The sequence below is a fragment of the Penicillium daleae genome (genome assembly GCF_028827525.1).
Source record: "Penicillium daleae strain IBT 16125 chromosome Unknown utg000008l_segment0_segment0, whole genome shotgun sequence".
Taxonomy (NCBI): domain Eukaryota; kingdom Fungi; phylum Ascomycota; class Eurotiomycetes; order Eurotiales; family Aspergillaceae; genus Penicillium; species Penicillium daleae.
The window spans coordinates 1491473-1516717 of record NW_026623156.1 but is presented as its reverse complement, the minus strand read 5'-3'; the positions used below and the strand labels follow the sequence as shown (position 1 = coordinate 1516717).

The 25245-nt window shown below is 52.0% G+C and overlaps 13 protein-coding genes across 13 annotated transcripts; 6 read left to right on the top strand and 7 right to left on the bottom strand.

The window, feature by feature from the left end:
* N7458_009177 (DNA-directed RNA polymerase II core subunit RPB9) lies at positions 1 to 759 on the bottom strand (the record flags this gene model as incomplete). The annotated part of the gene is made up of 4 exons (XM_056912559.1): positions 1 to 45; positions 117 to 206; positions 267 to 621; positions 680 to 759. The coding sequence occupies 4 exons, from the start codon at positions 757 to 759 to the stop codon at positions 1 to 3; spliced, it is 570 nt and encodes a 189-aa protein (XP_056761408.1).
* A 305-nt stretch (positions 760 to 1064) lies between these two features.
* On the top strand, positions 1065 to 1763 carry pin1 (peptidylprolyl isomerase ESS1; the record flags this gene model as incomplete). The annotated part of the gene is made up of 4 exons (XM_056912558.1): positions 1065 to 1089; positions 1133 to 1523; positions 1577 to 1693; positions 1754 to 1763. 4 exons carry the CDS (start codon positions 1065 to 1067, stop codon positions 1761 to 1763), a joined length of 543 nt encoding a protein of 180 aa, XP_056761407.1.
* A 615-nt stretch (positions 1764 to 2378) lies between these two features.
* Positions 2379 to 3122, top strand: N7458_009175 (Peptidyl-prolyl cis-trans isomerase ssp-1; the record flags this gene model as incomplete). The annotated part of the gene is made up of 1 exon (XM_056912557.1): positions 2379 to 3122. One exon carries the CDS (start codon positions 2379 to 2381, stop codon positions 3120 to 3122), a length of 744 nt encoding a protein of 247 aa, XP_056761406.1.
* A 417-nt stretch (positions 3123 to 3539) lies between these two features.
* N7458_009174 (uncharacterized protein) lies at positions 3540 to 4223 on the top strand (the record flags this gene model as incomplete). Its single annotated transcript, XM_056912556.1, has 2 exons — positions 3540 to 4029; positions 4114 to 4223. 2 exons carry the CDS (start codon positions 3540 to 3542, stop codon positions 4221 to 4223), a joined length of 600 nt encoding a protein of 199 aa, XP_056761405.1.
* Positions 4224 to 4481: 258 nt separating this feature from the next.
* Positions 4482 to 7305, bottom strand: N7458_009173 (uncharacterized protein; the record flags this gene model as incomplete). Its single annotated transcript, XM_056912555.1, has 4 exons — positions 4482 to 4539; positions 4597 to 4766; positions 4822 to 6936; positions 7009 to 7305. 4 exons carry the CDS (start codon positions 7303 to 7305, stop codon positions 4482 to 4484), a joined length of 2640 nt encoding a protein of 879 aa, XP_056761404.1.
* A 264-nt stretch (positions 7306 to 7569) lies between these two features.
* Positions 7570 to 8369, top strand: N7458_009172 (nuclear cap-binding protein subunit CBC2; the record flags this gene model as incomplete). The annotated part of the gene is made up of 5 exons (XM_056912554.1): positions 7570 to 7635; positions 7704 to 7807; positions 7860 to 7904; positions 7958 to 8149; positions 8240 to 8369. The coding sequence occupies 5 exons, from the start codon at positions 7570 to 7572 to the stop codon at positions 8367 to 8369; spliced, it is 537 nt and encodes a 178-aa protein (XP_056761403.1).
* Positions 8370 to 8545: 176 nt separating this feature from the next.
* On the bottom strand, positions 8546 to 9419 carry N7458_009171 (pyridoxal 5'-phosphate synthase subunit PdxT; the record flags this gene model as incomplete). The annotated part of the gene is made up of 2 exons (XM_056912553.1): positions 8546 to 9116; positions 9187 to 9419. The coding sequence occupies 2 exons, from the start codon at positions 9417 to 9419 to the stop codon at positions 8546 to 8548; spliced, it is 804 nt and encodes a 267-aa protein (XP_056761402.1).
* A 325-nt stretch (positions 9420 to 9744) lies between these two features.
* N7458_009170 (4'-phosphopantetheinyl transferase family protein) lies at positions 9745 to 10989 on the top strand (the record flags this gene model as incomplete). Its single annotated transcript, XM_056912552.1, has 1 exon — positions 9745 to 10989. The coding sequence occupies one exon, from the start codon at positions 9745 to 9747 to the stop codon at positions 10987 to 10989; it is 1245 nt and encodes a 414-aa protein (XP_056761401.1).
* Positions 10990 to 11562: 573 nt separating this feature from the next.
* Positions 11563 to 12008, bottom strand: N7458_009169 (glycosyltransferase; the record flags this gene model as incomplete). The annotated part of the gene is made up of 2 exons (XM_056912551.1): positions 11563 to 11815; positions 11884 to 12008. The coding sequence occupies 2 exons, from the start codon at positions 12006 to 12008 to the stop codon at positions 11563 to 11565; spliced, it is 378 nt and encodes a 125-aa protein (XP_056761400.1).
* A 1306-nt stretch (positions 12009 to 13314) lies between these two features.
* N7458_009168 (1-acylglycerol-3-phosphate O-acyltransferase SLC1) lies at positions 13315 to 14245 on the bottom strand (the record flags this gene model as incomplete). The annotated part of the gene is made up of 2 exons (XM_056912550.1): positions 13315 to 13478; positions 13534 to 14245. The coding sequence occupies 2 exons, from the start codon at positions 14243 to 14245 to the stop codon at positions 13315 to 13317; spliced, it is 876 nt and encodes a 291-aa protein (XP_056761399.1).
* Positions 14246 to 15135: 890 nt separating this feature from the next.
* Positions 15136 to 17755, bottom strand: N7458_009167 (anaphase promoting complex subunit bimA; the record flags this gene model as incomplete). The annotated part of the gene is made up of 4 exons (XM_056912549.1): positions 15136 to 15207; positions 15280 to 17120; positions 17184 to 17357; positions 17419 to 17755. 4 exons carry the CDS (start codon positions 17753 to 17755, stop codon positions 15136 to 15138), a joined length of 2424 nt encoding a protein of 807 aa, XP_056761398.1.
* Positions 17756 to 19090: 1335 nt separating this feature from the next.
* On the top strand, positions 19091 to 19713 carry N7458_009166 (SND2/TMEM208 family protein; the record flags this gene model as incomplete). Its single annotated transcript, XM_056912548.1, has 2 exons — positions 19091 to 19099; positions 19174 to 19713. 2 exons carry the CDS (start codon positions 19091 to 19093, stop codon positions 19711 to 19713), a joined length of 549 nt encoding a protein of 182 aa, XP_056761397.1.
* A 1104-nt stretch (positions 19714 to 20817) lies between these two features.
* N7458_009165 (uncharacterized protein) lies at positions 20818 to 24575 on the bottom strand (the record flags this gene model as incomplete). The annotated part of the gene is made up of 3 exons (XM_056912547.1): positions 20818 to 23542; positions 23600 to 24316; positions 24439 to 24575. 3 exons carry the CDS (start codon positions 24573 to 24575, stop codon positions 20818 to 20820), a joined length of 3579 nt encoding a protein of 1192 aa, XP_056761396.1.
* Between the last annotated feature and the right edge of the window lie 670 nt (positions 24576 to 25245).

The window sequence follows — 25245 nt, the reverse complement described above, 5'->3', positions numbered from 1 at the left end:
TCAGGTGAAGACAGTACCACATGCGCAGCACACGTAGTAAAGTTTCTGGAAACCAGGCTTAGTGTCGGGACTTGACCACGATTGAGGGGCTAGGATCGAGGGATCGAGGAACTCACCATTCCACTTTCCGCGGAACGTTGCTGAGACTGGAAGAAGACCGCTTCGTTCTCACCGCAGCTCGGGCAAAGCTTGTTCGCTCGGGGAAGCTATACACGGTGGGGAGAAAAAGAGAGTTAGCCGAATGAAACGATCTAAGCCAGCCGAACAGCGTCGATGCTGGACACGTTGCTAGGCGCATCCGAGACTGGGCTCAGGTTTCCATCGGGAAGGTCCTTGGGAACCGCATAGTAGGCGCGGCCACAGGTCACGCAGGCGATTTCTTTGCCACAACATGCGCAGAATCCGGGGATGGTCAGGAAGCCAACAAAAAGAGACTCGGGGGAACAAACCGTGGGGTCCGAGGCCACATCCTGAGTAACACCGGCAGTGTCTCCAACTTGGCTGTTCAGCTTGTTCTGGTAGACGCAGTGGGAGGTTGCGGGCTCGCCGACGTGGCAGGTACGGCAGGTGAACATGAGCTGGTTGGTGACGCGGTCCTCTTTTGGGTAGAGCAGGTTAGAGCTATGAGAGGGTTAGTTCGAGATACAGTACAAGCGGGGCATCAGATAAAAGGACTTACCACTCGCGACAGAAGCGGAAGTGAATTTGGTCAGCGGGCTTCGAATCGGCACCGCCAGAGGGGGTCGGGCTGGCAGACATTGTGGGTGAGGTGTGAATGAGACTGGTTGAAACGCGGGAGAGAGATTGTTGCGGTAGATGAGACGACTCGCTTGTTTGGGATCGTGCAGGTTGGAGAAGAAGAGAGAAAGAGAAGACGGACAATCAACCAAGTTGGCGGGAAGAAGGCGCAGAAGGCAGCACCTGATATTCCGATGGGTTCTAGCGGGCGATCAGTTTGCAGTGTTTGCAGCTGTCCCCCGCAATTCCTCCATTCTCCAGTTCAATACTTGCCAACCAAGCTTCCTCAATTAAACAACCTTTGCATATTGACTCATACTCTCACAATGGTAGTTGCCTTGTCTTCCAGCAGTCTCTTTGGCCTGATAACTAACCAGCATCTAGGCTGCTACAGGACTTCCAGCGGGCTGGGAGGTTCGTCACTCGAACTCCAAGAACCTGCCCTACTATTTCAACCCCGCGACCAAGGAATCGCGCTGGGAACCTCCTGCGGACACCGATACCGAGACACTCAAGGAATACATGGCAACTCACCACTCTGCAGCAACCCAGAATGATGTCGGTGGACAGGGAGAGGGCAAGATCCGCTGCAGCCACCTGCTCGTGAAGCATCGCGACAGCCGTCGCCCCAGCAGCTGGCGCGAAGCAGAGATTACCCGGACAAAGGAAGAGGCTATTGAAATTCTGAAAGGGCATGAGCGGCGCATTCAGTCTGGGGAGGCCACTCTCGGTGACATTGCCGTCTCCGAGTCCGATTGCAGCAGCGCCAGGAAGAAGGGTGACCTGTATGTTTTGACCCCCCCCTGAAACATAATGTGCCTGTACTAAGTCTGTATAGTGGCTTCTTTGGCCATGGTGAGATGCAAAAGGAGTTTGAGGATGCTGCCTTTGCCCTCCAGCCCGGTCAAGTCAGCGGCGTTGTAGAAACGGCCTCTGGAGTCCACCTCATCCAACGGTATGTATTGATTGAACAAACCTGATGTCATTAAAAATCTATCTGCTAATACAAAAATAGTGTCCAGTAATCTAAATTCCCATCTACGAGATTGATACTCGCTTGACGATCTTGGTTTCCTTGGTCTTTCTTTCTTGGTTTTGGATACTCTTGGGTTGGCATGGATTGATTGGGATTATGGAGAGAAGGCAAAAAGGATTTATGACTCTTCGCAGAGATCTCCTGTTACAGCCTGACATCTTCAGCGAGCACAGAGATTGATGGTGCTGGGAAATATGGTGAAGAACTAATATAGAATAGCTTCATGCAGGTGAATGATAACAGGGCAGCCTTTGGGTAATGCCAGTCACTGAGAAGGTTCACGACCTCCACGGGGTTCTTACTAATTAATGTCGTCGTCGATATCGGTGTAGAAAGGTCTCACATGTCATTACAATATAATGCGAATTTGAGAAGTTGGGATATAAGCACACACTTGAAAACACCCTCCAGCGCGGTGAAAAGCGTTCACTTCTCGATCGCGCCTTCACAGATTAAAACATCCACAGTCTCTCTGTCTTTCCCTCTTTCCTGCCCTTTATAACCTCACACTGATCGTTCTAATCGTCCTCTTCTTTCCACTTCACACCCTGCTGCTTCGCTTCCCATCTTCTCATCACAGCAAGCGATATCCCGTCCCATCACCATGAATCCCGCAGCCAGCATCGCTGAGCCAGAGCCAGAGACAATCATGTCCTACGCCTACGATGCAAAGGACTATTGCCTCCCAAGCTACCTCTGGGTTCCGGAAGAGGTTCGCCTGATGCACCTGCAAATCGCCGAGTCCGCCTACACCGTCATCCAAGGCCTGCGCTTTCTCCACCAGCTGCGCTCTAAGCGCTTCCTGGCCATGTGCCCTCAGAAGCAGGGTCCAATTTTCGACAAGCACTCTCGCTCTCTCCAGCGGCTCTTCGAGTGGAAGGAACAGTGTGATCCGGCAAACCCAACCCTCGCCCCAGCTGCCAAAATCCCAGGTGCAACCCTGGGCTTCCACCTCAACCGGGTTGCCTACGACACCTACTTCACTCTCTACTTCAATACCCTGGCCAAGTTCAACGCGATTGAGTGGTCGACATACTGCCAGCGTATGTTCAGTATCAAGCATGTCGCTTCGCAACAGATGGGCCACCCCGAGTACTTGGCCTGGCTGTACTGGTGGAGATCGGAGTTCAAGCCGGCGATGAGCAAGTGGCAGGTATTTGTTAAAGATGTGAACCTGCCAAACTGGGAAGAGATTGTTGACGAACTTTACGACATGATTATTGAGCGTGTCGAGGACTCGGATGAGATTACGGCTTTGCAGTTTGCTCGCGGAGTTTGCTCTTGTCAGATCAAGGCTCCTGAGGGCCTCACCAAGCTTCCGCCCAGTCATCGCATTCCTGATTTTTGATACCCTTTTTTTATCTTGCATGGGTCCTGGGTGGCGTTTCAGGGGTACAGGTGCATCTACAGGAAGGGCATGGAACATGGTGTCTCTGGTCTTCGATGGATATGGTTGGGCCAATCATTTACATACCCATAATTCCTGTATCTAATTCAATATGGCCTCTTTCTTCAATGTTGACGGGTCTACAAAGGAAGTGTCAGAATGTAGGACAATGGAGTCCTTATCTCGAAAGACTCATTATGTCTGAAATCATAACATAATGCCTTTTCATTCAAAGAATCATTCCACAGTACTAGACACAAAGCATCGATCTCTATTACCCTTATATGAAGATGCGCTAGCAACACGGCAGATCATATCTTCTACATATTTTGAACATCTAACTTTCCAGATTTTACCAGCGTTCAAGTTACAGCAAAAATGTGTCTAATTTGGACCCAGAAGTACCTCCTCTGCGGTTGTATCTGGAATATCCGAGATCTCTACTGCAAACCAACCGAGACATGCTGGGGCGCTAGAATGGTAGTAATCAACTGCCATCTACAAACCTGCAAGGAATGTTGGAGATCCGGTGACAAGCGTATTGATCAAGAAGTAGCTAACCTTATGTCGCAACAAAAGGAAGCAGAGCAACGACGTAAAGAGAGTTTGCCAGAGGAAGAGGAAGAATCATTACACTGCGAAGTTGACAGCAACTACGATTCAAACGCAGAAGAAGACTTTGAAGCCTTGCATCCGTCTAGACCGACGACCCCGGAACTCGATCTAGATCCACAAAAATTGCCTCGATGGTTGTTTGGAGCCGAGGTTATGGGGGATGCGACGCGAGCTTGTGAACCTGTGAAGCTAGAAAAGATATGGAAGAATTATCGGGCCCGCAGGGAGAAGACGGATTGGTATTTAGTTGAAGGTAAGTCAGCATGAGAACTTTGGATTCTCGTTTGTCATTATAATTTTCTACGGGTGTGATGTGCTAACTTGACGGATTCATTAGATCTACTGGGAGAGTGGTTAGGCCCGACGGTGAGTAGCGACGAGGACGAGAAAAACGCCCAGGAAGTGGAGGATGTAGACTTGAGAAAGCGGACTGGGTCGTGCTGCTAGTTGATGGATTTATTGTTGGTAGACATTCGATATTTCATGGTACTTTTTTTCGCTTTTGGGCTACTCCAACTCCGGGGTGCTGCAACTAAGAAGTATGAAGCCAGTGAGAGTACTTGGACGGTTGATCGTCTGTCCCATTCATTATGCATGCTATCCTAGAAACTAAAAAAAGATCATGAGCGTGCGAGAGTGCTCTCCACACGATGTTGCGAGGTCATGAGACCTGGAATGGCATCATCACTATGCCACCAGCTGGGTTTATAAGCTTGTGTTGAGGCGCTCGAGACGAGCGGTAATCGCATCGATAACCGCAGACCTGATTCGGAAGTGTTAGTGAAGGTAGCTAGAAGATTAAAAGAAAATAGTCACTCACTCTCGTTCCACCATTCTCATCGCATCAGCAATCTTGGCACGTTGAAGTCGCTGCGGCACCTTGGGGTGTGCGCCACTGGGAGAAGCAGGGCTTCCAGGCTCGTTGGGCGATGGTGCCTTGGCTGTGAGAGTCTTGGTTTCGGCCAGAAGGTCGTTGGCGAGATCTTTGACCTGAATTGTTTGTTAGTCTGAAGGACCACGAAGGAAACACGAAAATAAAACCTACAGTCTCCAGGCGCTGCGCTAGCTGTTGGCCTGCCTCACTGGGCTTGGAATCGCCAACGGACTCAGCCAAAGCGTCCACCTCAGATACCCAAGCCTTCTCCTTCTCACTCAGAGGCCGACCACCAGAGTTGAGAATCTTCTTGCGCAACGCATCATATCTCTGTGTAAGGTCGGTCTGTCTGTCCTTTGCAGCTTGCAGTCTCTTGTCAAGCGCGTTGCCATTGCGAGAGCCTTCCTTGCGATTGCCGTCCTCGCCAATCTCACTTGTCACGCCCTTGATCCGCTCAGCAACATCGGAAAGTTGCTTGAGCTGGTCTTTCATCTCACCCTGCAGTCTCTCGCAACGGCGGAATAAGTCCGAAGCAGCTCGTTCCAGCGCATTTGTGTGAGCGGAGAGCACACGGTGAGCCGTGGTGACTAGGTCGAGAGTGGCTGGTGACAGGCGAACCTGCTCTTTGAGGGTGTGTCGCTGGCGGTGCGGAACGTGTTTCTCGACGAAAGATTCCAGTGGAGACTTTGCGTACAGGATGGCCGGAACTTGGTAAGGAGCTCGGCGAGGGGCCAACATGGGGGACGCCTCCGCAATATTGTTTTGGTCGTAAGTGCGAAGATCCATCGTTGTCGAGAAAGCATCCTCCGGGGCATCCATGACAGCAGCATACGGACAGGATGGAAGATAGGTGAGAAGAAGGTATCCCAGGTCGAAGTCATGGAATACCAGAGATGCAGCTAAATGCTCCTTTTGAGAAGCGATATCCGCATCTGATACCTGCAAGATTCTTTCTCTCTGAGCAACGTTTCCACTGCATATAACCTGCAACCGGAAGCCTGAGCCAGTCGTGTCCTCGGCCTGCAATTCCGACTCTAATCTTTGCACCCAGGACGACATGGAGAAGTGCGCCACATTGGACGTGTTCGTCACGAAGAAGGAATACCGGGAGTGGATGTCCTTGGTGAAAGTAGGCCAAGTGACCGACTCGGTACCGTTTGTTTTGATGGTATCCAAGGATTCAACCAAGACCAGATCAGCGGGCTCAGAAAGTGGAGTCCGGAAGGCATTCTTTCTAGCCTTGGGAAGCCACTGACCCTCGACGCCATCCAGTTCTAGACAAATGTGAACTCGACCGTTGCCGCTGGTTAGACAGATGACTGTTGCAGACAGCTTGTCCTGATCGCTTGATTCCACGGCCAGCTCTTCGTCTTCTCCCATCATCAGGTCTTCAACGTTCAGTCTAGCAGCGATGACCAAAATATCACAAAGGTCTAGATCGTCAAGCTCATCTCCAGTGTCGAACCTGAAGGGTCCTTGCATGCGCGGAATGGCACTTGGGTTTGCTGGCCGAGCGAACACATCCGCACCCTGAATCGTATCCGAATCAGTAGGAGGGTTCAAAGGCTCCTGATCATCAATCTCACGCAGCCATTCATATTGTTGCCGGCATGCGATCAGCTCCTCCTCCAAGTCCTCCGGCCCTTCCTCAAAAGCTGCCATCTTCGGGATGATAGCCGAGGAGAGCGAGGGAATGGTTGCAGAAGGTGCTTGCCATTTTGAGGGCAGCAATGGGCATAGCGCATAGAGATCACCAGGCTTCATGGCAACCCACAGAGTCATGGGTGCCCAGGCGTCCTCCTTGTCATTTCCATTGCCAGCGAAACAAGCCGATGCAACCTCCATATCGAAGACATCCGCAGAGAATCCCTTGCTCTTGCCGAATCCGGAGGGCGCAAAGTCCTGATCGGACGAGGTGCCATCGACCAACTTTTTAAGATCAACAGCCAATGTGGGCTGGTCAAAAGACCAGTGGTTGTTGCGGTCCAGCTCCCAAACGCGCACTGCAGCATCCGCAGTGATTGTGACAAGGCATCCACCGAGATTGGTATGCAGGCCCAGCGGGTGCCATAATGCAGACACGACTGGTGATTCCGGGATGACATGGGTGGTCGGGCCAAGCTGGTATGTCTTCAGTCGAATCGGGGCTTTATCGCTTGACGATAGATGGGAAGAATCCGGCAACACGGCAATGTGAACGGTGTGCTCGGTGACGATTGCGAGAAAAGCGCCGTTCGGGGAGGGAAGGATTTGTTTGATGAGTCCATAAACTGGCACAGCCAGAACCTGCATCATGTTAGTCGCAATGGATTACATGCCAGCACAGGAGCAATGAAAGATGCTCAAAGATTGACATACTCGGTAGGATGGAGGAGAAGCGGCATTCGTCTGGTCCTTGGTTTTCTTCTTTCTGGCCTGTTGTTGCCATTGATCCTTCAGGCGCGCCAGGTTGGACCAGCGGATCTCATTGTCGACCACCGCAAATATCTCGTTTCCTCTCTTTGCGATCGTTCTGGTCGCACCGCGGTCGGCGGAGGGCTTGGCTTTATCCTGTAGTTCCTGCGCAGGGCTCTTGTCGGCATTGCTCGTGAAGAGGCTGGCACCAGGCGAGGGCCGGCACAGCCAGGCCGGCGCGTAGCTGTTGACCTTGGGCATCGTGACGTTGATGAAGGAGAGATCAAGAAAGTCGCTTGAAAGGCAGATATTTGTTTAGACCATCCTCGTCGCCGACAAATATTCGCAGATGAAGCGGAACTGAGGCAGAAATTTGGCTGTGTTGTTGATGCGCCGTGGAATTTGGTGGTGCCGGTGCCAAGAAACTTTTAAAGCTCCAAGCTTCCCTTTGCCGCCCGAACGACCAGTCCACTTCTTGTCTTTCTATCACCTCCGATTGCTGCACCTGATTCCTGGGTTTTCACGATGAGCTTGCTGTCTGTCAATACTGTCGATCGCTTGGATCGGCCCAGTGCCTACTATGTAGGAAAGGTAAGACAATTCTACGGCCGCGGTTCGGCCCAGATGCGGCCAACAGGTACTAACGAGAGACGCAACAGAATAAGCGGCGTAGCAGATACAACGATCGAGACGAGGAAGAGCATGAGCGGGAGGACCCTATGTCTAAGCTTCATGATGCGACTACACTCTACGTGGGCAACTTGTATGTGATGCTTCGAAATGCGCTAGGAAGACACATCCACTGACTCGTCTAGGTCCTTCTACACGACCGAGGAACAGATCCACGAGCTTTTCTCCAAGTAAGCGCGTGCATGTACAAAGGGTCCATCTCGGAGTATTGACTTTTCTCTAGGTGTGGCGAGATCAAGCGACTGGTAATGGGCCTCGATCGGTTCAACAAGACCCCTTGCGGATTCTGCTTTGTCGAATACTACACCCACCAAGATGCGCTTGATTGCTTGAAGTACGTTGGAGGAACAAAGTTGGACGAGCGAATCATCCGAACCGATTTGGACCCTGGCTTTGAGGAGGGCCGACAGTATGGGTATGTAATTGTTTCATAAAGGGTCACCCTGGGAAGTTCTAGAAGGACAGAACAAGAGAGTGGACAGCAACTAACTTTTTCCCCCGACAGACGTGGAAAGTCCGGTGGACAGGTTCGCGACGAGTACCGTGAGGAATACGACCCCGGCCGTGGTGGCTATGGCCGTGCATACGATGACCAACGCCAACGAGAGGAAGAACAATACGGCGAGGGAAGGTAAGGTGTTTTGATCAGCGACATGAAAACAGTATTGGAGCCGGAAAATGGCGTTTATGTTTATTACCACGGCGTGGAATTCAACTAGCAGAAACTCAAGATTTCTCTATTCATCTGATACCCTATTTACAAAAATGTCTTCGCAGTGCGCTCTATATAATACCTGCCCTTGGTCTAGGTCTATTGCCCAAGCTTCTTCCTTCTATTAACATCAGCCTGCACCTGATGTAACCACCATGCGTGGATTCTGGCGTCTCCAGTCAACTCGGGGTGGAAGCTGGTTCCAAAGACATTGCCCTGACGAACAGCCACGACGTCGCCGACCTCTTGGTCGGGGTCGATATTACGCCCTTGAGTGGCGCACCGAGCCGCGGCACCAGACAAGGTGGCCAGCACCTCGACATGATTGGCCGTGGCAGCTTCCGCCGCGGCGTCTTTGGCCTTCCTCGAGGGCGCGATAACGGTATCTTCACGCTCCGCCTCTGCCACCTGGATCCCCTCTTGATGCGGCAGAATACATTCCACAATGGGGGCTCGGATGAAGACAGCAGGGAATGGCGGTGCGTTTTCGCCCAGGAATGGCAGTTCTAGTGGTCCTTGGAAACTCTCGGTCTGTCGGCCAAAGTGATTGCGGTTGACTCGAACGTCAAGACCACCGATCAGCTCCTGACCACCCTTCTTAGTCTTGTTGGCCGACTCGGCCAGCAGAATCAGGCCTGCGCAGGTGCCCCAGGTTGGCTTGCGGTGGACTCTGTACAATTGCGCTATCGTCAGATCTGCTCAACACTCGTATATTTGCAAGCGCACAGGCAAATACTTACTTGACAAAGTCTCTCAAAGGCTCCAAGAGATTAGATCGCGCCGCCACGAGAGACATGGTGGTGCTCTCGCCACCGGGCAACACAAGCCCGTCGCATCTGTCGAGCTCGTGTGGCGTTCGCACCTCAATGAACTCCCAGTCCGACAGAGCTTCCTGCTCAGCGGCCTTTTTCAGCAGCTGAACATGTTCAATGAATGCGCCCTGTAAAGCGAGGACTCCAACTGTGACCGGCATCTCTGTAGTGGCAAGAATAAGAAGGAGAGTGAGCGTTCACTTGCCCGTTTAGATATGACTCTAAAGGCACGTGATGCAAACTTTCCGCGGGGAGTTTCTTTATCGAGAACTTTTCTTATCGCCACGTGAGTCCGATAACGGGGGGTTCCTGGTGGGATGCAGCAACGCACTTGCAACATGCAGCTCGCGGAGCAGAGGCCAGTGTGCTTGCTTATGGGGTATGCCGCCTCGCTCTCGAGTCCTCAGGCAAAGCTGAGACACTTTGTTTAGCTGTTTTTGAACAGACCGAGTCCTTTGGACCGATATCACGGCCAACGGCTACAAAATGGCAGCCAATGAGATCAGCCCCGCTGATGCCCAATTAGCCAGGCCCGGAAACAAGACTACCGAGCCATCTTTGCACAGTCTACCAACCTTAGTTCGCTGGTATATCAATACCCGCGAATGGGAGGCCAATTGCCTCGATCTACCATTGTTGAATGTCCTCCGCCCTGCCGAACAAGAAGCCGTGAAACGATACCATCATGCTTCGGACAGGCGCATGTCTTTGGCATCTCATCTACTGAAGTATCTATACATTCATCATGCCTGTGGCGTTCCTTGGAAAGACATTATCTTCAGTCGCACCCCCATGCCTGAGAATAGGCCTTTTTATGCATCAAACTCGAATACACAGGTCGACTTTAATGTCAGCCATCAAGCCTCTCTCACTGCCCTGGCGGGAGTCATCGCCCCGTCTCAGGAACAACTTGCGAGCCAATCCGTTCAAGGCATTGCGCCCTCGCCGCCCAGGATTGGCATAGATATAACATGCGTCAACGAGCGGCGCAAGCCTATGAAGACCATGAAAGACTTTACCGACTTCGTAACCATCTTCAGCGAGGTATTCTCACCCAAAGAAATGGCAACCATGCAAAATCCCCTACCGACTCTTCGTCGAGCCCGTGAGCTGGGACTAGCTCCATCCTTCCTTTCAGATGATGATGCAACTATCATCGAATTTGGATTCCGCCTCTTTTATTCTTACTGGGCGCTGAAAGAGGCATATCTCAAAATGACCGGTGATGCCCTCTTAGCAGAATGGGTGCGTCATCTTGAATTCACAAATGTTATTCCCCCGGCTCCAGTTGATCCATTGATCTCATCCAAGCCATATGGCTTGTCTACTGGCGCGGAGTATATACCGCAGTCCCCTCACAATTGGGGTCCGCCGTACGCAGACGTTGAAGTCTTCAGAGATGGAGAGGTGATCGAGGATGTACGCCTTCAGCTGCAAGCTTTTGAGTCTGATTATATAGTTGCTACTGCTGGCCGGGGATGCCCTGTGGGCCCTATTCCTGAAGAGTGTGAAAACGATGGCGACCACCATCTTCCGAATCGTCACGGAGAGCTTTTGGCTAGAGGTACCACGACAATAAAACGCATTCCCATCAGCGCCCATATGGCCGTGGGTCAATCGGATCCATGGTGTCCAGACTCTACCATTGTTGATCCATGGCTCCCAATGCAGGAGGTGGATATTGAACTTGATATCCGGGCCTGCGCTGAGGGCCATTGTTCTCATCTATAGAGCAAAGCCGCATTCAGAACAGGACAGGGTGACTCTTTGACTCATTTATGACTATCACGCATACTTCCAATTACATTTGCATATACATAGCCACCACGAATAATGACTGTTTGAATCAGAACTTCCGCTTATTTCAAATATCCTATAGCCCAGCATGCTAATGAGACACACGTATAAGCTCATTCTATGTCACGCCTCCAAAATCCCCTTCTTCCACGTCCTACTCAGCCTCGGCGTCACCACCCTCTCAATCCCCTCCCTCCTCTGCCTCAAATACACAGTCCCATACCTAAACAACTGCCCCAAAGTCCCCGGCATCGCATATATCCCCTCATTCTCCGGTAGATTCAACAGCGTCCCCAGCTGCACCGAATGCCTCAATCCATGCGCATGTGGCACTTTCCACATCGACGCATTAGCAAGCATCTCCCAAATCAAAAAACTCCGCCTTCTCATACTTCTCCGAGCCAGGCTCTACACCCTGCGTTCCACAATACGGCAGAGTCAGCGCTTCAAATTCCCGCTCGCCAAACCCTACAAAGCTGGTCAGACTCTCCTCGCGCCAGTCCTCTTTTAGCACGTTGAAGGCGTAGAACAGTAGTCAACGCCGGAGAATTTTTCGCCGGCTTCTTCGAGGCAGAGCAGGCGGCCGGTGCAGATTAGTTGGGTTACGCATTCGAGTGTGAGCGATTCGTCGATCCAGTCCGCGTTGAAGGATGGGTCGGGGTTTTCGAACATTATGGGCATGATTGGGGCTAGGAGCGGGTGGGAGAGCAGGCGTTTGAAGTTCTTGTTGCTGCCCCAGACGTGGGTGAAGAAGCGGTGCCTGTGGATACAGTTAGCTTGACCTTTTTGTCTTCTTATATACTAAAAGAGACCGAATGCCATGCCCACCGTTGATAGATGAACGGATCATGTCTCCGCACAGCAACGAAATGATTCGCCGTCATAATGTTGTAAACCACCGGCAAAGCCACTCGATACGGCGTATTCTCATCCTCAAGTACATTACAACACATCCGATCTAGATGTCTGATCAAAATACTACCAACGTCCATCTACGCCCCGCCATGTTCGTACAGACAAGCCGTGCGAGTGAGATCAGCCCCATGTTATCCAATATAAGGCCCATCCATGGACTGGTCCACAAACGCCAATGGTAATAAATATTCCGGAACAAAGCGAAGAGTATTGTTTGGCGATCTGGCTACATTGTCGAGGATTCAGACGGTCCATTCAGGCCCTAGAATGCGTACCCAATCTATGGCGTCCTTTTGGCACCATTTGGGCATTTGGGAAGCGCCCGTGTGCTAGTATGCCCTGACATTCTTTTCGGATGTCACTGGTTTGTAGTCTTGGAAGGTTACGAAGATTTCGGCGTTTATTCGACTACCTATGGCCTCGATTGGCTCTAGGAGATTGTGAATTCGAACATTGTAAAATTAAAACGAGCAAAGCGGGATATTTGACAAGGAAGTTCACCCTAACTCTCTGATTTCAGAGTTGTAAGAATAGGTCCTCACTTGCTTTAGAAGGGCGATGGGTTTTGGTATTTTATCCCAAATCTCAGCTTCTTGGCAATACTTCAGCATTGGAAGCCTGATGGCGCACGGTTGGCTGCGGGAGCCACTGGGATCGCTTCTCATGGAGTAATCACTGGCATCCTTTGCTGGGCATGTCCCGCCTGAAATGGGCATATATTGCCTCTGGTGATACTCCCTGCATCTCTAACCACTCGCTTTTCTTATCAATGGCCCAATTCCAGCAACTCTATAGAAAGCAATAGCTCTGCGACGGCAGGCACCCAGAACAACAGCGTCATGACATCTTTTCATGCTAGGAATATATACATTTGCAGAGACCGAAGGGTAGAAAGGGCATAATGGGGAATTGGAGGACATTGGTGAGAGGCCCGAAAAAATGCACATGGGATCGGGTTAGGGTGAAAGGTGAAAGGTGAAACAAGATCCTCACAACAAAGCATGCGCCCTAATGTGGAGGAACGGAAAGGTAGCTGATCTAACGATTAAACCAAGACGCGACCGAGTCGGTATATCATCTCAGGGGTGGGTTCATGGCAGGAACTACCTGCAGAAGGGGAGTCGTGTTCTTCTTCTATGTATAATGCTCTTCGGGGGGAATAAAGGGTATGTACCGAAAGGAGAATGGTAGTTTCTCAGCCTCGACATATAAGGCTGATAGCTTTCCTGGATGGTGTAGAGAGATGTAAAGACCAAATCTTTGAAAGCCTTGACTTCGAGACAGTAGGGAATCCTAGAGGATCTTGCTTCAGAGATTCATCTGAGAGTCTGCATATTGATACTCTCAAATCTCAATAGCGGACGATACACCATTCGCCTGCAAAGGCTCAGCCTTGATGCCCTCCTTGGACATGCTCAGAATGGCCTTGAGCATCGAGTCACGAGTGGACTGGGTCAGCTGATCCACATCGGCAGGACTCAAGTCCTTGGTAATGATAGGAGGCAGAACTATGTATCACATTCGTTAACAAAAACTCAACCAGTGGAAGCTCTACAAACTAACCCTTGACCTTGATAGAGCCTGCATTGAATCGCAAGTTGCGAGGTGACATGACATGGGAGTAGTTCTCAGTCACGACAGGGACGATAGGCACACCAGCCTTAACAGCCAAGTGGAAAGCACCCTTCTTGAAGGGCAGCAGCATAGGCTCATCGGAATAACTCCGTGTACCCTCGGGGAAAATGAACACACTCTGGCGATGGTTGCGCATCTCATTCACCGCACCATCAAAGGCCTTCATGGCATTCTCGCGGTTGGCACGGTCAATGAATACCGTCCGGGAAAGAGTCATGAACCAGCCCAGGAAAGGCACATTGCGCAGGGACTTCTTTGCCGTTACACTGCAGTAGGGCGGGAAAATAGCACCGAGCATCAGGACGTCCAGCTCGGTCTGGTGGTTGCCAACGAAGATAGCCGGGCGGGTGCTCAGGTACTCCTCGCCCTCGATGATATCAAATGTCACACCGGTAGTATACCGCATCACCCACTTAAAGCTGCGAGCGGTAGCCCATTGAGAGACACGGCCATAGCCAACGAGGCGGAGGACGATCGAGGCGATAACACCATATGCCGCGCACAGGAGTAGCGAACCATAGGCGGCGAGACAGCGAGCGGCGAATGTTGCACGAGGCACCTTCTGTCCCAGAGCAAAAAGCGACAATGTCACTAACACAAAGGAGCTGATGCCCGACAAGATATATGAAGTGATCGACATGGCAGTGGGATCGAAGTGAAGGCTGTTGGGAAAAGGGTTGGGTCAGTCCTTATACAAGACCAGAAGCGAATGACAACGGATCTTCGTACTTCACCGAATTGTTTGACGGCGATAGCCCACTGGAGGAATGCACGCGAGATCCAAAGGAACAGACAACTCAGATAGCGACAGCGAAGGCCATGTTGGCGGGACTGCGGTGGGTGAAGCTGCTTTTTTTGCCCGTGGCCGACTCACCGCCAGCTGACCGCGGCAAATGACGGCATCACGCAGACTAGCCACGAATGAGGGTGGAGAGAGTGGGAGTCACTAGTCAGATTCTTGTAAAACAATTGGGCCTGAGCTCAAGCCTCGGCAGGCCTGGCTGTTGATGTTGGTGGGGGGTTGGGTGAGAAAAGCTTGTGCCTGGCAACCACACAACATTTACGGTTCAATCGGGACGGACCCATTGCCACGATATAGGACATACAAGACAACAACAATCACGAGAAACGTCGCTAGCTTTTAGAGGATTCAGGTAGAATTCAATCAATTACAAATTACACAGAAATGGTCGTGAATCTTAGAGGATGATTCATTGTAATAATGGATCGTGCTCTGCCCCATCGGTCCGTCGTCCATGATGCCCAATCGTCATACATTAATGTACAAAACACCAAGCCGGATGCCTGATGCTTGGAATGAAGATGCCAGATGTCCAGGGTAGGGAGACCTGGAAAAAAGACGAAAAAAAACAACTCCCCAGTGATGCTGTGCAGAAGAAAGAAAGGAGAAAGAAGTGGCCCTCGAACGCCAAGCTCGTAACATAAGACGGTATCCCCCCAATTCGCCCAAGGCCCAGGAATTTTCGTAAAGGGAAAAGGAGAAGAGACCTGGAAAGCATCACAGATCTTTCATGCAATATCATCATCTTCCATTTCATCGTCATCCAAGGACTCCATCGCGTCTTTGATGAACTGGGCAGCCTGGGAGAGAAAGGTAATTGGTTAGTTCACCCAAGTCTAGATTGCAGTCGAAACCAGGGGGGGGGGATTTACCTTAGGGTCCAAGTTCAAGGCGGTGGTAAAGTGCTTGATGGCATTGGCTTTGTCATGAATAGCCTTGTACAATTTACCGAGGAGGTAGTGTACGTTGGCCTCGTCGGGTGCCATGTCCTTCAGAACCTTGAGCTCGGCCATGGCAAACTTGTACTCACGGAGCCGCATCAAGACGCGAGCCTTGCGGAAGCGAGCCAGCACAGAGTGTGGTGCGACTGAGCAGGCACGCTCATAATGGAATAGAGCGTTCTTCGGATTATCCATCTTCTCCATGACCAAGCCAATGCAGCAGGTGAGGACGGCATTGGTTGGGTTGATGGTGGCTGCATTGCGGAAATGCTGCTCGGCAAAGTCGAGCTTGCCCATCTTGTCATAAACCGTGCCCAGGCCATACCAGGCATTGTAGTGGCGGTTTTCCGCATTGATCCCGTGGCGGTAGGCATCAAGAGCCTTGTCGTATTCTTCATTGGCAACGTACTCGTGACCCTGTAATGTGAAAGCATAGGCAAACTCGGGGTCCAGCATAGTTGCGCGCTTGAAGCATTTCAAGGCCTGGTCGTGATCTCGCTGGTGGGAGAAAGAGTTACCGATGGCACACCAAGCCTGAGGCGACAACCGGTCGGCCTCCAGTAATTGGTGTGCCAGGTATGCCAACTCCACGTCATTTTTGAGGTGCCAAAGAACGGTCGAGTAGATTTCCATATCCTCCACCCGCGAGGGTGCCAAGGTTTGAACACGGGAGAAGTATTGGGCAGCTTCGGCATACATTGCCTGTTCAAAGTGGGCTCGGCCAAGTTGAGCCAAGACCCACGGGGTCTCACGTTGACCCTGCGAGAGAGAATTGAAGTGTTGTATAGCTTCGGGGCATCTGTACCGACTCAATGCGCTGTACCCAGATGCAATTTTGGTAAACAGCCCCAAAAGCCAGTTCAGGGCTTCGAGCTCTTTGGATCTCTCGGCATTTCTGGGGAGAGGAGGAACGCTGGAGGTAGAAGGGATGGATGTAGCACGGGGTTCCTTGCCATCATTGTCGGCTGACTCGATAGGTTTGCGGTTGCCGCTCACCACCCGGCCCACGGTGGACGTTGTGGCAGGACGTCCCTTGGCGTGGGCACTTCGTACTTTCTTCACTTCACGGCCATCACGGCCCATCAGAGTAGAGTTGGAAAGCTTGCTGGTGGTAGGTTTGATCTGATTGAAGAGTCTGACGCTTCGACGCTGAGGAGCACCAGGCTCGGCCGGTTGAGAGGGGAGGGGATGGGCAACTTGGCCAGAAACCGTGCGTTTGCGATCACCGAAGCGCGGCGCGGGTGGAGGTTCTCTGTCGGCTGGTGCGATGGGAGGTTCGTCCGGTTCGGTTCGAGTTCTAGGTCGAGGGCGAATACCAGTTGATCGCATTTTAGGTGGGGGGTGACCCGTTTGGTCCAAGCTCATTGACTGGATCGTACGATTCTTCCTTGCGGGCGCCAATGGTGGCTCCCATACGGAGTCTGGTTCCGTGACGCCATTCGCGATACGAAACTCTTCTGAGCTACTGCTTTGCCCACTGGGTGTCTCCATTCCCTCGTGGATTACCGGTGCCGCTACCGATGCAACACTAACGGAGCTGCCGTTGAATTTCTCCCACAACGCCGAGCTTCCGTAGGTCGAATCAATGTCGCCACGTGCAGAAGAGACCATGAATGGATCACCACCCGGGTGTCCAGTGGTTTGTGCGGGAAAGGAACCTTCAGTCGACGAGAAATGCCGAGGTACAGAGTCCAGGTCGTCGGGGGAAGCAGAGATTATGGAGAGGAGTTCCGGGCTAAGTTGGTAGATGTTAGGGACTCGGATGTTGACGCCTAATCATGAGTTAGCTTCGTTCTGTTTGGCCTCGTTTAAACATTTGAGGCGATGGCACTGACCGGTCGAGCATAAGCCGAGGAAAGCATCCCACATGAAGGGATTCAGTTTCAAAGAATCCACGTAGCAATCCACTGCCTTGTTCAAGTCCTTATGACCTTGCCATAGCTTTCCGAGCAGGCAGTATACTGCTGCTGCATCCGGTAGATGCTGCCGAGATGTTTCACTGTGCTTATCTGTAGTGCAAACGTTAGACCAATATCAGACCAAGCCTGTGACTTCGGAAGTGAGACATACTCCAGTGATTTTTGGATTGCCAGAGCGACTTGCTGCGTTCCAGGGCAGTGATACCATCCAGGTATTTGCCCAGATCCAAACAAGCCTGGCCGTAGACATAAGCGCAGCCTACATGCAGGCCACGCGATCCTGAGCCCTGGCTACACTCTAACGCAGCCTTGACTTCGCCATTGTGCAGGTGGCAGAGAGAGAGTAGGTATTGCGCTTCGAAGGATCTCGGTTCATAGGCAAGAAGACGACCAGCAAGGAAAAGGGCATTTCGAACGAGGTTGTTGTCGAGGTGATAGTAGATAAGGTGCCTCAGTTGGCTGGCCACATGGCCCGTGGAAAGCGCCATGGTGGCGCGCGGGGAGGTGAACGCGATGTTGTTGTTGTGATGAGGACCGAGGGAGTAGAAACCATCAGCAAACGCCACCCATCAGCATCAACTCAAGACCAGCAGTACTGGTTGAAGGCAGATTTGAGAGGAAGGAGAGCTGCCGATCTCGACTTGGAGGTAGTGAGGTGCGGGAGTACGGTGGAATGTAAACGGAAGCCGGAAGCGGTAGGTGGGAAAGGTAAGATGAAAAGTCCCCTAAGGACCTGTCTGTACACACTCTATCGAGTCAGACCACCTTTCACATTTACACGGCCATCGTGTAAGTCCTGTTCAGACGATGTTTGTGAAGAATCGCGTAGTGATAAGTAACCGTGCGTGCTGGCTGGTCTTATTTTGGTTGCATCTGCTCAGCGGAGGTCTTCTATTTTGCCGGGCGGTGAGTGTTGGAGTGGGCAACAATCGCCTTTGCTTGGAGCCAACTGAATACTTCTACGAACATAATTAAAAGAACTAAGGAAATAAAAATTAGAGTCAATTATTTCTGTTCACTTGGTATGCCGTTCTAGGTGATGCCGCTAGGTAGTACAATACGTCCCATTAGAATATGAATGTTCCTGATTTAAGCTCAATATATTCTGGCAGCTTACCTCTACAGGGAGTCCGTCAACTCACTCTCGCGTAATGCACTTCAACATAATACATGCTCGAAGAGGCCAGCAGGGATAATCCTTAAGGTTGCTTACAGCAAAAGCCAATAAGCAGGTAATTGAGATCCAAGTAACCTTGTCTTAATGATTATTCCATCAGTACCGAGAAGTAGTGCCCTTCATCCATTGCTAACTCAGAATGCCTATGGTAGCTTCGAGCACCTATCTGCATGAGGTTTGTTTATACTTTTTACACGCATGAACCCCGCGGGGCACCCGCGGGGAGCCTACGCCCCAGGATCAGATATATTATCAGATAACATCGTTTACTCTGACCATATGCTTCATGTAAATTGAATGGTCTGACTCGTCACGCGAATATAGATCTACAGATGTAACACGGGCCAATCTCAAAGCGGAGTCAAAGGCGGTCATACTAGGCAAAACCATGGCGCACCTGCATGGAGCCGTTTCTGCCGCAGAACATCGCCTACATCGCCCAGAGATCTCCATACTTACCACCAACCATCATCTTCCCTTCCCCTCTCTCTTCCCTGGATGTAATCCCAAGCTGCACAGCGGACACTCGGGACAGTGACTAGCACCAGTCACTTGACAGTCGTACGGCCATACCTACGCCTTCTGCCACCCACCCTACATTCAATCCTCGGCTCCCATCCAGCAACGTCGCCCGTTCCTCTCCAACATGGCCCAGGTAAGCTCCAATCCCACCATAACCACTCATACCCACTCGCATCACACTACTCAGACCCCCTAACACTTCTATAGAAAGCAGCCAAGACACTGGCAACCCGCAATGCCGCCGTCCTCACCCGCACACACCTAATCACCGCCGCCCTCCACCTCCTCTTCCTCATCCTCCACTTTACATTCCAGCGCCCCCGCTCACTAAAACCCTACCTCCTCCTCGCCGTGCCAACTCTAGTCATCGAATTCTACCTCGACCGTGTGGGCCGTCCCCACTACAACGAGGATGGCTCGCTGCGCTCCGCGGGCGAGGACCTCAACGCTACGGGTCTGACTGAGTACATGTGGGATGTGCTGTACTGGACGGAGGGGTGCATTGCCGCTGTGTGCATCTTCAATGATCGGGCTTGGTGGTTGTGGGTGGTTGTGCCTCTGTACTCAGTTTATTTGGTGTATACCACTGTGATGGGTGTGAAGAAGGGGTTTGCGGGGATGGGTGGGGGGTGCGGAGGGGGCGGAGGGGGCGGATGGGCAGGCGCCGATGAGCAAGACGCAGATGAAGAAGGAGAAGAAGGGGGACCGGGTGAAGTATCGTCGGTGATTGCACAGAGAGAGTTTTGAAATTGGGGTATATGCCACTCCTACATACATGGTTTGTGGGACAGCATTTCATACAGATCGGAACTTATGAAGGGATTGAGCGAAGTGCAATGCTGAACCCTCGGCTTCTGCAAAAAGCTGGATTTAAGAAGTCCTGCTATGCCAGCGCAACAATCGACCTTGACCAGGCTAGTGAAAGAGGTCTACGGCGGCCGATAGTGGCCACCCTTGGGCAGGTGGTATGTTTATACCGCCTGGCCTACATACCTTATAAACTAGGTATTAACATACCCGAAATAGGTAATTCAGTCTGCTTTCGAATAACCCGGAATCTCTTTCTACATCTCTCTCTACATCTCTCTCTCTACCTACGTCGCTTATCGGGGTGGCCTCTATTAAGAATAACGATATGACCCCAGTCGCTATAGTAGCTCTAAGTCGGTGAGTAAAATCTTCGACAATAGTACTAGAGGCTTCTTCCCCCGTTCGGTGTAGCCAGCGTAGACCTATGTAGAATTGCTTGTGCCTGATGTTACGTGTGAGTAGCCTAATATTTCAAGGTGCCAGGTAGCTATGTGGCTAAGTAGGGGTTTCTGCCCTTGAAATTTGATCAAAAACCACTTGCCAAGGGTGGCCACTATTGGCCATCGTAGAGGTCCCAGCATACGGCGAACTAAAGCGGGCGCCGAGAGAATACACCAATTAGCATGACATGCGCGATTCTACACCTCACCAGATATTCTCCGATCAGGAAGTAGCCAATTTAAGACATAAAAAGCGCGTTTCATTATATACTAGAAAAGAACATCGCTGGCCAAAAAGCCGAAAACAAAAACCGCCATGAGAAATGGGCATTCGTGCCACAAGAAAAGCCGAGAAAACAGAGGGGAGGAACCATGATTTCACTGTGCAATTTGCAGGTCATGAGCATATTGCCATCGTAACAAACTATATGGGGAATAAAGCATCGAGAGACTGCGCCCCACATGCTACTGGCATGCCACTGTAGGAGGCCCAGTCTCAACGCGACACATTTAACAGGAGTGGATGTAAGACACGGATAATGAAGAAGGGGGAAAAAGAAACATCAGACAATGCCGTATAACAATGAGGGGCTATTTTCGTCTAGAGCTCGTCCTTGGTCAGGGACGAGGCACCAGCCTTGATGCTGCTGGTGATCTGATCAGCGTGGGGTACAGCCGTCTCAACGGCTTCAGACGCAAAGCTGCTCGCACTGGATGCGAGGTCAGCGAGTTGCGCCTGCGCACTCTCAACAGCGGCGGCAAGACGGCTGGTGGCACTTTCCACAGCGCCAGGTTCCTCGCCATAGATCGCAGCGCTAGCCTTGGATTGAATCTGCTCAATGTTGTCCCTGGCGATATCAATATAGCTAGGCTCCTTTCCGTACACAGCGCCACTGATCTGGGCCGAGGCACTCGAGTAAGCCTCAGCTGCAGCCTCAGTAGCCTGCTCGAAGCGACCCTTGGGCGTCCCGTAGATACCAACGCTGGCAGCTTCAACGGCAGCTTGCAGCTGATCATTAGCCTGCTGCATGATATCTTCCACACTGGGGATGTCGGAGACAAATGCATTAGCTGCGGAAGAAACCGCCTCGTAGGCTTCGCTAGCGTAGCTCGAGGCTGCGGACACAGCTGCAGCCGGGTAAGGGGTCTCATAGGCAACGCGGAGTTTGCTTAGGACGCTCTCAGTGAAAGATGGCTGTTTACCAATAAGCAGCTCAGAGACGATCGCTTGGACGGCTTCGAGATGTGGCACGTGATTGTCCACTACCTGTTGCAGATACGGCGCTGGGGTACCGTAGATTCGCTCACTGGCCTTAGCAACAAGCATCTCCCAGTTCTCAGACGCCTGGCTGGAAAGAGACTCCAGGGCCCCGGGCGTCGTGCCATAAATAGCAGAGCTAGCCGAGGCTGACGCGAGAGACAGAGAAGAGGAGGCAGCGGAGAGGGCGGCCTGATATCTGGACGAGGCATCATCGATGATGCTCTGACTCCTTCCATCATCAGCTGCAGAGACCATAGAGCTTGCAGAGGCGACGACTGCGGCGAGACTAGCGAAAGCCAAGGAAGAAGCCTGCTCGTACTGAGAGCCGGCTTGTTCTACGAGGTTTCGGAAGTCCAAGGGTGCCGGGGTTGGGGTTGGAGTGCCATAAACTGCCTCCGATGCGGTAGACACGAAAGCAGTGTAGTGCTCGTGAGCGACGCCAACAGCCTCATAGTAGCGACGCTGTGCATCAAGCACGAAAGGCTGGAAACCAACCGAGCTGGTGGCTGGGACAGTGTGTAGGGCCAGCTGCTCCGAGGCCAAGCTGAGTCCTTCGCTCAAACGCGAAGATGCAACGGAAGAAATGTGCGCTAGGGGGCCAGCAGTAGTAGGGGTAGCCTTGACAGCGGCGATCCGCGCCTCGAACTCCTCGGTGGCGTACTTCACGGCACCAGAGTATGCAGACTCGATAGAAGACAGGACCTGAGCATGAGCGGGAGCGCTCGAATGCGCCATCTGACCCATAACCTGAGACTTGGCGATTTCGTAGAGAATCTTGGCCTGAGCGGTTGAATCGGCGAAAGCGGAGCTCGCGTCAGAGTAGACATCGCCGACTTTGTGAGCCAGGTTGTGGAAAGCATCCTGCTCATCCTCGTCAAGGATAGGTTCCTGCTGGGAGTTCAAAGTGGCTGCGGCGACGCCAAAAGCAGGCTTTGTAGCGTATTTATCTTCCTCAAAAATGGCATCAAGGACACGCTCCTCTGCATCTTCGTTGTCGAGGGTCGTTTCGGACTCCATAGCCTCGTCGGCCTCCTCGGGAAGATCACCACTGGTGGCGGAGGTAGGGGTCTCTTCAGTATCATCTTCTTGCGAAGTCGACGAGAAAGCTTCGGAATCCATGGTAGCTTCTTCGAAAACTTCATCATTGTCCGTGCCCTCCTCACTTTCCTCAGACTCCACTACTGGCTTGGGCCGCGGAGGAGGAGGCTCAGTACGGGTATCGAAGTTGTCACCCACCTCACGAGCGGCAATCTTCCAGTTGCCAACATCTTTAAGCCGGATGAGTTCTCTGGCGGTATCCTCAGCCACCTCCATTCCACTGTCCAGAATTCCAGCAGCCGCAGACTGAGCTTCGGCGATGGACTTGTGGTTCATGCCGACCTTGCGGATCTCGTTGCGCCAGTCATCGATTTGAACCTTGAGGGCGTGGTATTTAGCCCAGTCTTTATAAGTCACATCGTCCATCCAGGCCCACCGAGTACCGATCTCCTGTAAACCCAGGTCACGGATGCTGTCGAGCACATCCAGCGTTGAGTTGATAGCAGCAGAGACCCGGCGAAGGAGTTCTTCGTCAAAGGATAGAGACCATTGTCGGAGAGCGTGGGCGCGATCTCGTACCAAGACAGCGGCTGAGCGAATGTCAACAAGCAACTTGTCACGGGACTCTTCCTCCTCCTCAGGTGCATCTTCCTCTGGCAGGGCTGCCGCAAGCTCGTTAATTCGCTGCTTGATAGAGGAGATCTTCTCAGCCGAGACTGCCTGGAGGGCAGTAGATAGGCTTTCACCGTGGCTGTTGGCACTGTTCGCAATGAGCGCGGAAACGATGTCTCCAATGCGCTCCTCGAGATCTTCAATTCCCTTGTCGGCTGCTTTGGCAAACTTGTCCTGCCACCTTTGAAGATCAGACTCAATTCGGGCACGAGCTTGCTTGGATTTTTCCTCGGCCGACAAGGTGGGCTGAGCAGATGGGGTCTCTGGTGTCGAAGTGGTGGTTGTGCTTGCGGAAGTGCGAGGTTCAACCTTTGCGGTTGTGACGGTTGAAGAGACGGGTTGTTCAGAAGCGGAACTGTTGGTTTATGTTAACATGGACTTCGTACATGTCAGTGATGCGGGTAGTACGTACCTATCCATTTCTTCGACGACAGCGCGGAGGCGCTTGCCTTCCCGATAGCTTGCCAGGCGCTGACCGATCTTGACAAGCTGAGGCTCGACCTGCTCCGAATAGAGGCCTGTCACATGGGGCCACAACGAGCTGTTCGCAAAGTAAACCACGGAGGACCAGGTGTAGCGTGCACCAGGCATCACATGGGTTGTTAGGACTTGTTGGCTGGTGCTATAAGTCTTGCCAATGAACGGCTGCGAACGAGTGTAGAAAGGCACTAATTGGTTCCAGTAAACAGCCTGCGCCGCCCCCTTTGCCTTCTGGTAATAAGGCGATACCACGGCTACACCTTGTTGCACATATGGATCAATCTGGGCCAGATACAAGTGATGAGCTTGAACCTGAGCGGCTTCTAGGCGCGGCGTCACTTGAGCTTTCCATTGTGCTTCGCCGAATGCTCGGGCTCGTTGCCATGCTGGGGCGCCGTATTTCTCATAGCTGATTTTGGCGACATTAGAGGCAGGCGTATAGACTTGCTGGTTGAACACCTCCACATACGGGCGCGCCTGATTCACGTAGGGGGCGGCATATGTGTCATAATAGGGGGTCACATAGGGTTCCACATGGGAACGCGCGATCAAATATGGCTTGCAGACCTTGGGAGAGGTCTCGTTCAACTCGTCTAAGCGTGATGGGCACCGTAGGAAGGGCGTGAGGAGAGTATACCAAATACACAACCTAGAAATATCGAATCATTAGTCCACATCGATTTTTTTCTCGCTCTCCAGCGGTTCCAAGCGAGGCATGAGAGCTGTTGTCGTGAGGGTTGTTGAAGAATGAGATCGTATGGCCAGACTTACCGAACCACCAGCCCTAGCGTCCATCGCAGATGACTCTTTCTGCGAGCTTTCCTACTTCTCACATCTTTGCCTATTGGGCTAGACTTCCTTTCCTCACTCGATACCGCGGGTACATATTCATTCTCTTGGACTGCCATGCTGGCTGCCGTTGGCAGGTGGGCCGACCCTCGTGAAAAAAGTTGCGGGCACGAGCTTTCGCGTCGCGTCGACGTATTCTTCGGACAGAGGTATTTGTAGTTATCGATAGACTGCTATTGTCTCATCAGGCCAATGTAAGCTAGACACCGGATCGCAGGTGTTCGGGCAGATGATTTGGAAGCTTGGTGACGAAACTTGGAGCTTGGAGCCGGTTCGAAGGCGGAATGGTCGCGTCGGCTCGGCGCTAGGAGAGATTCACGGGCCGCAGGTCAGAGCGCACACAATGATGATGTGATTCCGAGGCAGATAGAGAACAGATGAGCATACAGATTCGTATGAACCACCGGATAGAGAAGACCAAACTTCCTCAGGAACGAGCCCGGGGTACCTGGGATAAAAGACTAAGTTTCCAAGTCCGAAGGAGCGATTGTTAAGGTGTCTGAGGATCAGTGAGGTCATCGGTGGCACCCAGGCAGAACCGGGTAGATACGACAATACATGATGTAGCACCGCCTGGAGGGCGTATTTATGCGTATTTAAGGGATGAAAAGTGGTAAGATACAGTATTGACAAAACAAGCTGAGTCAGCCTCGTCGGACAGCCGCCGCTGCCCCAAAACCAAAAGTCTCCAAGTCGTCAATCGTCAAGTCCCAAAGTGGGAAGGCCCCA